The sequence below is a fragment of the Strix uralensis genome, chromosome 1, assembly GCF_047716275.1.
Source record: "Strix uralensis isolate ZFMK-TIS-50842 chromosome 1, bStrUra1, whole genome shotgun sequence".
In the NCBI taxonomy this organism is placed as follows: Eukaryota; Metazoa; Chordata; class Aves; order Strigiformes; family Strigidae; genus Strix; species Strix uralensis.
In genome coordinates this window covers 10,073,317-10,086,531 of record NC_133972.1, presented here as the reverse complement: position 1 = coordinate 10,086,531, position 13,215 = coordinate 10,073,317, and the positions used below count along the sequence as shown (strand labels likewise).

Below are 13,215 nucleotides of genomic sequence, written 5' to 3'. Positions count from 1 at the left end.
TTGCCTGCCGTTACTAAGAGGGAGGACGAGAAGCCCAAGAGGTGAAAATGGGCGCAGTTGGGAACGACCCCGACTTCCGTTTTCATTCCCCCTACGCACAGGTAAATGCTGTAGATTTTACAGTGCTTTGTAACCTTCATTTTCTTGATATACCCGTGTTGAAAGGGAGGCTTACTGTGTGAAGTCTCAAGTTGATACGTCCCTCTCTCTGGCTCATGGCAGCACCCCGACATCAAACTGCTCCTTTTTGGAAGTGCTAAGAGCTAAGATAATCTGAACCACGGACAATTGCTCCTGTGAACTGGGTTCAGATACTCAAGGAACACAGAGTTAAAAATCGCGCATAAAGATCACCCATCTCTTTCTTAATGAATTGACATGACGCTGATTCTGCATAAACGTGCCATGTTTATAGCTTCTGCTTACAGCAACTACCTGGATTTCTGTAAAGTCGGTTACTTAGGAGAAAGTCCTTCAAAATGGGTCCGTCCTCCAAAGAAATACTTCTAGTCCGCCTAGTAAAAATCCAAGGGTGGGTGTAGGGCTCTTCCTTCTTGCATCCGCTTCAGCATCAGGCACTGAGGCGTTGATGCCTGGGAGATGGGCTTTGGCTCCAGACCCCAGCGTGTCTCAGGGCATGGCCCACTTGTGCTGGCTACAGTCCAAAAGTGTGTGTGTGGGGGGGGGGGTTGGAGATGCTGCTCCTAGACCCAGCTCTTAAATGTCTGCACCCGAGTGAAACTTACCTTCAAATAGTCACGCTTGAAGATCCTTGGGTTTGTTTTCCTTTAAAAAACTACACAGAAACTCATTCGGAATTAACCCTCAACCTGGCATTTACAGCTCTCAGCTGGGATGGAGTTCACAGCCAGGACACGAACCTGAGTTTCTACTGGTCGCCCTAATACTGCTGTCCATGGACTACTCTATCACCTCCGCCATTAATTAAACACAAGAAGTTTGAAAAGAGGAGATTCACACTTAAGGCAGCCACTGGCCTATGGGAATCTAGTGTGACTTACCCACAAAGTCATTTTCCTCGTGAGGCTTCCAGGTGCCGACTGTCCCTGTGAAAAACCTCTTGGCTGTGACACTGTGTGCTCAGAACGGAGACGGGCGACAGGGTCACATCTGTTCTGCGGGTTTAGAGACAGGGTGTCACCGTTTGAGCTCAGAGGGCAACGGAGCACCACGCAGCCGCTCACTGCCCCCTTCCCTCCCAGCGCTGAGAAGGGGAAAATAAGCAAAGATGCTGCTCACCCCCCGCTTCCCCCCCAGCGCTGAGACAAAGGAAAGCAAAAGACCCACGAACTTGAGATAAGGACAAGGAGGGATGAGCTCAGCCTTTAAGGCACAGGCAAAAGACAGACTCGTTAAGGGAAGGAAAAAGGGATGCCAATTTAATACAGACACTAACACCACCACCCCTTAAACAGACAGAGTAGGACCGTGACAACCACTGCATCTTGAAAACACCTTTCCCCACCCCTCCTTTCTTCCCGGGCTCAGCTTTGCTCCCGGTACCCCCACCTCCCCCCGGCAGCGGCGCAGGGGGCAGTCAGTCCTGCTGCTTCTTCCGCCTCAGCGAAGAAAGGGGCAAGTCCCTTCAAACACACTCTTGAGTCTGCAAACAAAAGGGACTTTCTTCTGCGACTTGACGTTTCCAATGGGAATTGGAACAAAACGCGTTTTTGCCTCCTTTTGAAGTCCAAGTCTGACAAGTCTGTACAAGGATTACAAACTCCCAAATTTTTAGTTTTTCTCTTTTGGCTCGGAATCTTTCTGAGTTTTGCTTCTTACTCCTTATTTTCCCATAGACCCATGTCCTTCAAGACTAAGAGAGTACTAGTGTAAGATTTGCACTTGTCCTGCAGGTCTCATTTGAGATTGACCCCATTACCCCACTGTGCAGCAAAGGAAACTCAGTCACGTGTCAATTAAGCCACTAAAAACGTTTTTTTCTTCCCAGCATCTCATGAAAAGTCTGCAGGACAGTAAGTAGACTGCTTTACCCCTGTTCTTATCTAGGAACAGTTGTACCTCATGAAAGCTCCATTGACCTAACTCAAGATAACTTCAGAGATACCTGGAGCTTAACAGAACTTTAAACATAACTTTAAAGGTTCCTCAATATCAGAACGGGGGCCCACAAAACCTTAGTCCTATGTTCACAGCAGTACACCACGCTGTGTGTATCCATTCAGGCCATTTTTATTGTTCCATTTACAACATCTGAAAACTCTTTTCTCCCGCAGCAGAAGTACCACGACATCTCCTGTTTCTGGGAAAAACAACCCCGAGGCTGTCTGAGGATCAGCTGTGCTTTCCACCACAGCAAACCTCGGCACATCAATGGACTTTTTTTGCCACCTACTAACAGTGAGTAAAAATATCTTATCAACAATTTGTTCACTGGACTAAGTAAACACGCAAAAATGTCCTTCCGGTGCTTCCATCATCTAGACTGAGGTCAAGAAATGCACCGTGGCAAATCAGTCAGGTAAGATCTGCTATCGCAGCAAGGCCAAGGCAAAGCAAGGAATTGCACTGGCATTTGCATAGGGGCGCCACATTGATTTTTTTTAGCTGTCACGTTACGAATCTTCGTAGCTACCAGTTACGTGAAAGACGAAGCCACAAGCGGCACTTTAGATCCACGGAGTAAAAACGTTGCTTTACTTGGGTATTTGCTAGACGAAATCTCTCTAGCAGTCAGAATGGCCAGTAGGCAGGTAATCGTTTGAGAGCAACGAAAAGTAGCCTGTGTGGTGGGGGGAGGAGGTTGGCAGGGCCACTAGCAGCAGTAGCTGTTGATAGAGCACAACACGTTACGCGGATGAGACACCCCTTCTATAGGTAACGTCAGATTACAGTCCTCTGTGTGGAGATGTATGTCCAGTTCAGCGCTCTGAAAGCATTTTTCAGGCTTGAACATTGGATGCGGGCTACTGAAGTACAGCCAGACTTTGCAAGGCAGTACAACGTCTGAAAAATCAGAGTATTGATGGAAAAAAACACCGTTACAAGTGGGCGTCTTTTCTCCTTGGGCTTTTCTAAGAGGAGCTCTTGCCTACCAGGAGTCCTGGCAGACAGCCGGAACCTGGAATAGGGTAAGAGTCCAGGGTGGGGAACCAACACAGATGTCAGAAACTGGGCGGAAGCAGGCGTGACAGCAAGTCAGCATGACTTGCCATAGAAGCACCAACAAGCGGACTAAAATAGAGCTGGTCTTGGGCCTCCTCTCCAGAGCTGGAGACAGGTGTCCTAAGAGAAGTCCAGAAAGACCTCTACTCAGAAGCAAGCGCCTTGTGTTCCCGAAATCTTCTTAAACTCACAGAAGTTGGATTTGGCTTACAGTCCCCGGAGCTAGTTAATACCCGATTCTGGACACTGACAAAGGCTCTATCAAGTTCAAGTGCTGTATCTTACTTTCTCTTGCATGAGATACAACAAATCTCATCTGCAGTAGCGTTCTTAAAATGGCTTGAATCTCATCCACGTGCTGCTGCTCACAGGCAAGCAAGAGAGGCACAAGAATAGCAACCACGGCAATACAAGAAAATGCCCACGCTGCATCTTCTGCCTTTAAAACCCCAAAAAACATCCAATATCTTTAATGCAGTGCACGGAATCCTGCTTGTATCTAGAGCTGCACGTTGGTCGGCTTGAACGATACAAAGAGGCTCACCATCTTTCATCATTTTTCATTTCAGTCCCTTGCATTTCCCGGCTCTCAGAAAATGCTGTCCCAGTACCAAAAGAGTTTTGCTGCCAACATCACCGGTAGATACAAATTTCTACGGGAAAGAGTATCTTTTATGATTCTCCTCTGATTAAGTGTAAATCACTTTCAGGAACTTCATGGTCTTTCTCAAAATCAACACGTTGTACGCAGTAAAGAGAGGTGTGATTCAGAAAATGTTGACAGCAAGAAAAGCTCCCCAAGCTAAAAATGGGTAATCCTGGGCTTAGCGCTGCTAACTGCTTCAGAACTGATGCCACGGGCAGGGATACCGGCCTGCCTGTTCTTCAGCCTGTTTAAAATGTTCTCACAGGTGGGGTCCTAAACTCACTGACTCCCTGCAGCCCAGGTATTACTAATCACAGGGTTCCCTCTGTTGTCAATAACTGCAAAGGGACTGGAAGAATGAAGGTTACTGACTGAAATTAATCTCTCCACCAGCTGGAAGAGACACCCAGCCTTTCTCAAAGGCTGTAGAATGATCAAAATGTTCCTCTTCTCAGAAGGCTTCACTCAGCACTGCCTCACCTGTCCGTTCGGAGGAGCCGGTACCTGTGCTCTTCCCTGCTTTCTGCAGCTGCAAGATGCTCTTTTGCCAACCTCCGCAGGCGGCTTTCCCTAGAAGGCACAGTCTGTCTGTGTAACGATGCCTTCGGTGTGAGAAGGATTTCAGAACTACACCTGCTGGTCTCAACCTGGATTTCATATTCTAGTTCCCTCCTAACAAACACCATGTTCTTTTCTGCAGATGCCCCACTGCAACAGGGTAGCCAAGAAGAGATCCTGCACCCAGCCCCCCATCAAGAGCCACGCAGACATCAACAGCACATTCGACTGCCAATCCACCCTCCGCTCATCATAAACCTCGGGGATGAAGAGGACGACGAAGATGACGAGGAAGAGAACTGTAAACAACTTTTTTCTTTCTTTTACAAGGAAGTAGAAGGGGGGGTTTTTGACACTTCACAGCTGATTGAGTCGAATAACCATTACAATTTTAGAAAAGAGTTGTTGACAAGTTTTTGAAAGAGTTTCCAGCTAATCCCCAAGTTATCGGAACCGGTAGTCACCAGATGTGAGTCAGGCAACATTTCCTAACTCCTGTGAAATGCCTGGCTGTATAGTTCAACAGCGGTATAATTCACAAACCTCTTTTTCATTAAATAGAGCTGAAGTCACAGGTTTGTTCACAAAAGATAGCGGTGTGACTTCAACTTCAATAATTTCTTCAACTGCTTGCCTAAACTCTGTGGGCAGTCTCATTTTATTACACAAAGTTATTCTTAAATCTAGCAAAGAGAATCCATACAACACTCTTCACATAAACTGAATGTCTATATGTTTTTATATACACACATACATATATACTTACTTAATTTTTTAAAACGTTGTTAAACTGTTGAATGTGTCTCACTCAGAGACACGAGATTCACAGGGAAGGAACGAATCGCACATTCCCGGAGAGGGAAAGCGAGAGCGCGACCTACTCTCACGTGCGCACTCCGCAGACTGCTGTGCTAGTTCTCAGGCAGCCACAAGCTGCTCCTCCCTTTCCCCTGCCCTTCAGGCTGGCCGGCAGGGCTGCCTGTTCAGGCTTCCTAACTCGGTTTCAGTGCGAGTAAGCCACGGGAACCTCAACAATATAACAAGTAGGGCTTTGCTAATCCTAGTAGCCTTACCTGAGACGGCCAACGAGCGCTCCCTTCGCCAGCTCTGCTGGCAGACATTGCAGGAGAGCAACTCCGGGCAGAGGTTTTGTGACAAGCACTCCCTGGTGACATGTTTCATCAGAAGATTGCCTTTGGGGGGTAAAAGAAGGATCATGAGTACTGAAGATCTTTTGGAATCAGTTTACAGCAACAAACATTTGCTTCTTAATATGTGTCCTGACTGCAAGTCCACTGCACTTGGAAATACCCAATAGCAAGGAATCCATTTTCTGGCCAGAAGCAGAGCTTGCACTCAGAAAAAAAAGAAGGACTGTGACCAAAGTGCATTTCCTTATGGTGGTTGCTTATTAAGAATTGCCGAACGTCTTTGTACAGCTGTCTAGTAACCCTTGAAAAATATTTCCTACAGATGTTCCTAACTGGGTGCCGAAGACCGATGCAGATATAGAAGAGGAAAGAGCAATAAAGGAAATATGCTACAAATCTGGTAAATACAAACTTAGTCACTCTTTCCTAAACAGCAGTGCCGCCAATATAGTAAACGTTGTCCTTTTTTTGGTTTGGTTTTTTCCCTTCCCTCTTGGGGTGTGTTTAGGAGAGTATTACAGGATTCAGCCCCCTCGCGAACACCAGTCTACAAACGCTGAGTCTTCACCTCGGGAAAAGGAGCTGTCACCCTCGGAAGCTACCAACCGAGACTTGCAGAAAGGCAAGTACTTTTCATCTGCTTGGACAATGGTTACCACTTTGAAAATTACTGTTACAGGGAGAAACTATCACAGAGTTTGCCCCTCCTCCCCACTTCTCAGATTTAGTGTCGATAAAAGACAGCATATTACAAAGAGCATAAAAACACTTCAGTAATTCCCCCCATCTCTCTCTCTCTCTCGTGTCACACACGTGGTGACTACCTGCATCGACTGTAGGTGCAAAAGGTACAAATGGGCTATTAACCCCACGTGTACTTTCCTGAGATACACAACATAGGTCTCGCATCTAGTTTTTCGTCACGATCAAGATTTGTGTAGCCTAGTTTTAGCAATGTAGTTTCCATTCCCCACCAGGCCGTGCAGGCACTCTTACGGGGCTATTTATTGCATCCTAAGACAGTGCCAAAGAAAGGGGAGACCAGTCCCTTTCCCAGAGGTGCTCTGGGCTCTCTGCTGGCTGTCTTGGCTGTCCAGATGATGAAATGCAGCCACACAACAAACTCTGCTGTAACTAAATTCAGATTAAATAAATACCCCCTTCAAGTGCCTTCCAAGAGATAGTAAGAGAGAGTTCCACTTTCTTTTGAATGCTAGGCTTTATCCAACATAAGGCAGGACAAAGAAATACAAATTCAGAAATACTTACCTCCTATATTTTGTTTCTCCTTCATTCTGGAGCAAGCGGCATGACTGAAAAAAAAAAAAAAAATCTGTATTAGTTCTTTTACCAAATAAGCAATAGTAGAATTCCATTTGAGGAGAGAGCATTATGTTCTGACTATAAAAACACACCAGACTCACCAGTAGAGCAGTCATCAGAAATTGCTGCACAGAAATATGACCTGCTACTTTCAATTAGAGAAGAAAAAAAAAACCAAACTTTTTTCACATTAGTGTCAATTTCAGGGATAAAATCTTGATAATGCTGTTTAATGTAACGCAGATTTGAGTAGGGTGATGCGCTGGTAAAAAATGGAATGGAAAAACTGTCTCCATTTCGAACCATGCAGCCTGAATTGTTCAACAGAATTGGGCAAAGTTATTTTCTTCTTCTTTCTGCATTTCACAGGTTTCTTATTAAATTGTTTTTATAAGCTATTTCTGTTGAATATTTCTATACGTTTAGACTACAGACAGGGAAATCCGTACGGAAGATACGGACACAGCTTGCCATATTTATCTGTATTTCTAATTAGATACGTTCAGAGAGAAGGACAGAGGTGCTTCCCCAGAGCATTTCTTCAAGTTGAGGTTTCACTCTTGAGGTTTTAGGTACGAGGGCGACATGCACCTTGAATCTGCCACATATTCCATCGGGTAGGATCCATCAATATCATTCATGAAAAGCGAGAAGCTGAAGAATGAGCAGGTGGCTGTAGCTGGTGCCTTACTTTGGAGCCGGGGTCTCCTTAACCTGCCTATTATGCTATTTCCTTAGAGAGCACGGCAGGTTACACACCAGGTGCTCGACTTGCACTCGGCAGGATCCAAAGAACTAACCAAAGAGAAAGAAGCATAGAAGATGAGAGGTTAAAGGCAACTGCACTAAACTAATCACCAGCTCCCAGAGGCGGGAGGAAGAGAATGGCAGTGCCGTTCCCTGTGCTTACCCACAAGCAGCTAAACCCTTCTTTCTCTTGCCTTTCCAGGTGATGGCAATACAATTCCTACAACATTTCGTAATGCAAAAAAAGAAGAGCAGCGTTCAGGAAGCAGAGTAGCAATTGAGGATATTCCCAGAACAGACCGCAGAGCCTTTGAACATGCAGGTAATGTACTTCAGCACTGGCTTCTCATTGCTGAGCATCGTGTGCTAAATAAAAATCACTGAATGTATTTGGACTGGGCTACCCACAAAGAACAATTTTTTAATCTCGTTTTCCAGCCAGGATGTCAATTCCTGAAGAACAGCACAACAGTTTTGTTTGGTTTTTCCCTTTTAGGAATTCACACTTCAAACCCCAGAGTAAAACCAAGCTACCAGCAAAGGGCTCAAAGGAAGGGGGATGAAACTGATTCTTCTCGTCTGTGTGTCACACAAACGGGCAGAAAGTCTTCTGTCCCACCTCCAGAACCTCGAAGGAAGGCCTATGTCGTCTACCGTAGCGTCACTGCCAATCAAGAACCAAAGTTCAGTGAAGCTACAGGTGGGCTCCTGCTTACACTGCATTCTTAAAACGCCTCAAACGTGCCTGTCCGTGTTGTGCTGCTTTCGATTGGTCCCTGCAGGTGAAAATTCAGTTATTTATGCCTGAATATGGACAAGAGTCCATTTGATCCAGCACCGTTTTCACAAACAGACTGCCGCAGTATCCACAGACAGAAACGTGAAGCTTTATAAAGCTTTACAATTTGTCAGGCAGAATAGTCATGAACACTAATTTAGCACCTCCGTAGCAGAAAGCCACTTCTCCGCCCCACAAGCAGGCATGAATGCAATCATGTGCCACGGTGCACAAACATACCGATCCCCACTTCTTACAGCATCTTTTAGGTCTTGTTCAAACTCCTGCCAGCAATTTAAATGCAGCATAAATGTTTGCGATTTATGTTCATTTTGTTCACATTATTTACGTGGGACAGAGGACTGAATTCCTTCTTCCTGCCATTCATTCAGGATGCTATTTCCCTTCACCTCTTTTCCACCTGTCCTCTCGATAGCACCCGCTCTGTCATAAAGTTGACAAGAAGCCTACAGGTGGGATTCCGAGTCTTGTATCCTTCTGGCAATCTGTCTTGGATGTAACCATAAACGTACAGCTTTTGCTTTACTGATCGGCATTTTTGTCCTAAGAGCAACCAGCAGCATTTTTGCTACCTTTCTTTTCAGCAGTACCCGAGCCACACGGTCCGAGATGCCCCAAGCAAAACAATCACCTCGACACAAAGACAAGACTTGGCACCCAAACGCAAAACTACGGTAATACTTACGTGTAGTGTATAAACTGACAACTTCAGGATTATTGTGGAATTAATCATTTGAATTAACGGAATTAAGGTGGCATTAAAAGAACACCAGAGGATTAATAATATTCATTTTTCAGCCCGTTTTACTGAGAAGGGTTAGTCCTCGGGCAGCGTACTCTGATGCAAAATCAACTGCCCAGCACAAAAACACAATACTGCCTTGTGCCTTCTTCACAAGCAGGGATAAGACAGGACATTGCCTTATGGACTCCTTTAATCTAAAAGCAATTGATGCCTTCGGGCAGATTTCCAACACAGGAACGTCCCCTTTGTTGCAGTCAAGGATGTCCATGGCGGGATCGCCTCATTGGGAAGGTCCTGTGAGCCCCCTGGGAACGCTGCGAGATTACCAATGAGCTTTAAACGACTAGAGAGGGAGTCTGTACTCAATACTAGCTGGTATTTCAGAGCTGCTGTGGGATTCACCCCATGCATTCATTGCTCCTTCAGCTAACGTCATACTGAATTCACCTATCAGGCTCAGGGAGTCTTTCCTGCCATTGCAGCTGAAATTAAGAAACAATGTCTGTGTGTTTTCTACAGACAAATATCATCAGGATCCTCCAACTCACCGACCTGGAGGAAAAGAAATCCACACGGAAAAACACGCTCTCACTTCAAAACCACCATTCAGGTAGGTAACTGCTCGATACAATTCCCTCTTTCCAGTAAAAGCACCAGGTCCCTCCCCACCTGTGTTTCAGACCCCCCAGTCGGCCCCGCTGTCAGTGCTGCCCTGAGCTGACCCAGGGCACTTCCACACGCAGCACTGGGCCATTCGGATTCCCGTCAGAGACGCAAATCCTCTTGAGGCACCACGGAGATGCAAAGCACCTCAACCCACCTTCGGGAATCCCTCGCCAGCCTTGCTACCAGTTCTGGTTTCTTTGTGCAACCACCACACGCTTCTCAAGCATCTGCTTGGGAAGGTTTACGAGGAAAAATACTCGCGTGGAACCTTTTGAAACATGGGTGGATTATATTAGGATGAAATGATTTTTTTTTCTGTTGCTTCTACAAGCGTTGAAAGCGTACTTCTGAAAATGCTTCTGAGAGAGCGTGTTGTTTTATTCTAGGAAATGACGCACAAAATGGTCTGTCTCTCTATTTTGACAGCAGAGCCAAGAAGACATGCGAGTCAACACAAAAGGAGAAAGCCAACCTACACGGGAGAAAGAGATGAAGCGAGTGCTTCCATCGACAAGAAAAATCAAAGTTGAAACAAGGCAATGAGCAACCGGAAAATCCAAAGATGATTAAATTACAAAGTCTGAAAATCCCGTCTAGGAAGTGCACTAGAACGTTCAAAACTTCAACAGCCTTCGATAGATGTACAAAGTTTAATCTGTTATGAAAATCTGACAGCTCAATTTATTTGTACAGACTATGTTTTAAGGCATAATTCCTGTTACGAATAAATACTGTTGGTTTCCCTTAGCAGTCTCAGAGACCTTTTAATGTAAACAACAATAAGTGATGCATTCTAGAAAGTGCAGTTAGGCCTCACTCTCCTTAACCGAGAGAAGAATAGAAAAATCTAGAGTATCCGGTTTAGCTGACAGTTAGAAAATGGGAAAAAAAAAAACAGACAAGAAACACCTTTTTGAAATCAAGGACTAAGCGTCTTGAAAATGTTTCCTCCCCTCTAACTAGACATCGCCGTTTCAAATTGTAGTACCCGATGCCTTGCGGCAACACGGTCTACGTTGTCTGCCTGAGGCAATTTAAAATCGTACTCAGAGGGATACTGTGTCCAGTTAGATAAGGCCTGGCCTAGCCCTTATCTAAGAGCGCAGCGACAGGTTCTCAGGTGAACGTCCTTTCTGTCTGACAGTGGAAATGACGAATAGACTTGGCTTCTTTGGGAAAATCCTGTCAGAGCTCAAATGACCAAAACGGGCTGACTTTTCCACGGACGGGAGGTGCAGGGTGTGCTGGGCCATAGTCGCAGGCCCATTCAGTGCTGCACAACTTGGGCCTCCCAGCATCTGAATGGCTGTAGGATTAGCTACACTGCCCTCCTTTCCTTTTAAATGGCATCTCAGAAAAACAGCAGCTGAAGAGATGCTTTACACAATCCGAGGGCCTTTCCAAACCGGGATCATAAAGAACTAGCACCTCCCGATGCAATTTCACCCACCTCCCCATCCCAAAAAGCCACCCCAACAAGCCAAAGCCAAGAGAAAATCATTTTCTAGCATCTTAACATGCCCACATGCCCAGCACAGGATCGGGCTGACTGACAGGCCCAGCTCAAGGGAAAGACAGATAAAAGCAGGAGGAGAAGGACATGGCCATTGGGGCGATACTTGGCTGGTCCTGGATTGTTGTGGAACTACAACCTCAGTACATTATCTCCTCCCTCTTCACTGGAGCTTCCCGCAGAGAAATTTCAAATCCTGTTCTCTTGAGTCATCAATTGCTCAGTCCAGAAAGTCATAGTTAGTAAGAAATACCTCATCACTGTACAATAAATACATGGAAATACATGGGTCAATGAGATATTAGCAGTTCCTTTGAGGTGTTAACTACTCTTGACTGAAATCAGAGGAACACACAGGGATCAGTGCTTTGTGTCATCAAATCCTTATCTAAGATTTCCTTTTCACAGACTCAACAGCACAAAGATCCATAAAAATATTAAAAACATACACATGTTTTACAGATCATGGGGGCATCCCCTATTATGTTTCCTAATCCTCTTCTGTCTGGTTGTCTCTGTCATTAAGGCCCCAAAGAGGAGTCAAAGAAAATTGAGGATATTCTACATTTCATGCAGTGGGGCCCTAAAGACTTTATTTCTGTGTTTTCACATACTCACTGCATGACAAATCCCCCACACTGGTTGAAACTAACACTACTTGAAAATAAGTACTGAGATAACGAGCCAAAGATCCAAGTCCGAGGGCTAGTGAAGGAGAACTGAACTTGCCTGGGTATTACATATGCACGTACATCGTCTGCTGCTGAACTGGAAGGCCCAAGGGAAAGAAATGATTTGTTGCTTTCACTTTATACCTGTTAAAACATACTAATGTTTTTCCAGATGGTACTTCTCAAGATCATCAGACATCTCCTGTAGGTGCATTGTATCAGATCGCAAACAGATTAACAGTGGTACCACCTGTATTGTATTAAAAGTTTGCAAAGCTTCCAGCCTGAGATCCACGATTCCTGAACAAACTTCTATGGCTAAATTTAAACCATTAACTCCCAGCATCTTAGCAGCACTGATATTTTAATGAATCTATTTATTAATTAAGGTAGCAAAATCCATCTCAAGTCAACACCCAAATGAGAAAGAAACTGGTTGTTGTAAAATAAAAACTGAGCAAAACTTCTCTGGGAACTTAGAGATTGCTTAAAATAGAAGGATTTTGACAATTTCCTCCTAATGAAGACATTTGCTGATAAAAGCTCCCTTGTAAAGCAAGACATTATGTAAAGATATATATTTATTTTTTAAAACAATTGAATCTGTTCATTATTTAACTGTTTCTGCAGTCACTAGGGGTCAGGGCAGTCACAGGAACAGGCTCGAACAAGGCCCTAGAGCAAACCTTCGGTAGCATACACTTTATTCCAGCTCTCCAGAGCTAAAGCCTCCCTGCAGTGTTCTGCAACGGCTTTAGATTAAGAAAAGAGTGCAGTAGGCTTGTTATGCTTCCCCATGGCCAACTCACATGAGAGGAACAACAACTTCTACTCAAAAATCACTAAATAGCTATTTTTTTTGTCTCTTAAAACATACTGATGACACAACCCTACTTCTCCCTCATCCTACACGGTTTCCAAAAGGCATTTCTGTTCCCTCCTGAACTGCAGAGCCCCCACCACATCTTCTCCTCAGGGAAACCATCTTTGAGAAGAGGTGTTCCCAGGCTGGGAGTCTCATTTTACCTTTCCAGTCTGGAATATTTTAGATCATTTTAACTGCCTTTGCTTTTCCCATTCTGTTTTTCTTACAGGTGAAAATAATGATACTATTTAATGTAGTATTTGAGGCACCTGAGAGTACAACTACTATGCTGCAGAGTAACAGTTCCAGATCTGTGTCTACATTATCAGTTTAGACCCAGCCTTTCAGAGGGACCTTCACTCAGAAGCAACGTTCTACCTCAGACCA

The 13,215-nt window shown here is 44.9% G+C and overlaps 1 protein-coding gene across 1 annotated transcript; it reads left to right on the top strand.

Annotated features, from left to right (window-relative positions):
- The first annotated feature begins 47 nt into the window (after nt 1-47).
- LOC141952864 (uncharacterized protein C12orf50 homolog) lies at nt 48-10,322 on the top strand. Its single transcript, XM_074890864.1, is given in 10 exon segments — nt 48-101; nt 2,205-2,379; nt 4,491-4,649; nt 5,822-5,899; nt 6,008-6,121; nt 7,772-7,891; nt 8,066-8,269; nt 9,633-9,638; nt 9,641-9,723; nt 10,206-10,322. Coding segments are annotated over 10 exon segments (1,110 nt in total).
- Nucleotides 10,323-13,215: the final 2,893 nt, after the last annotated feature.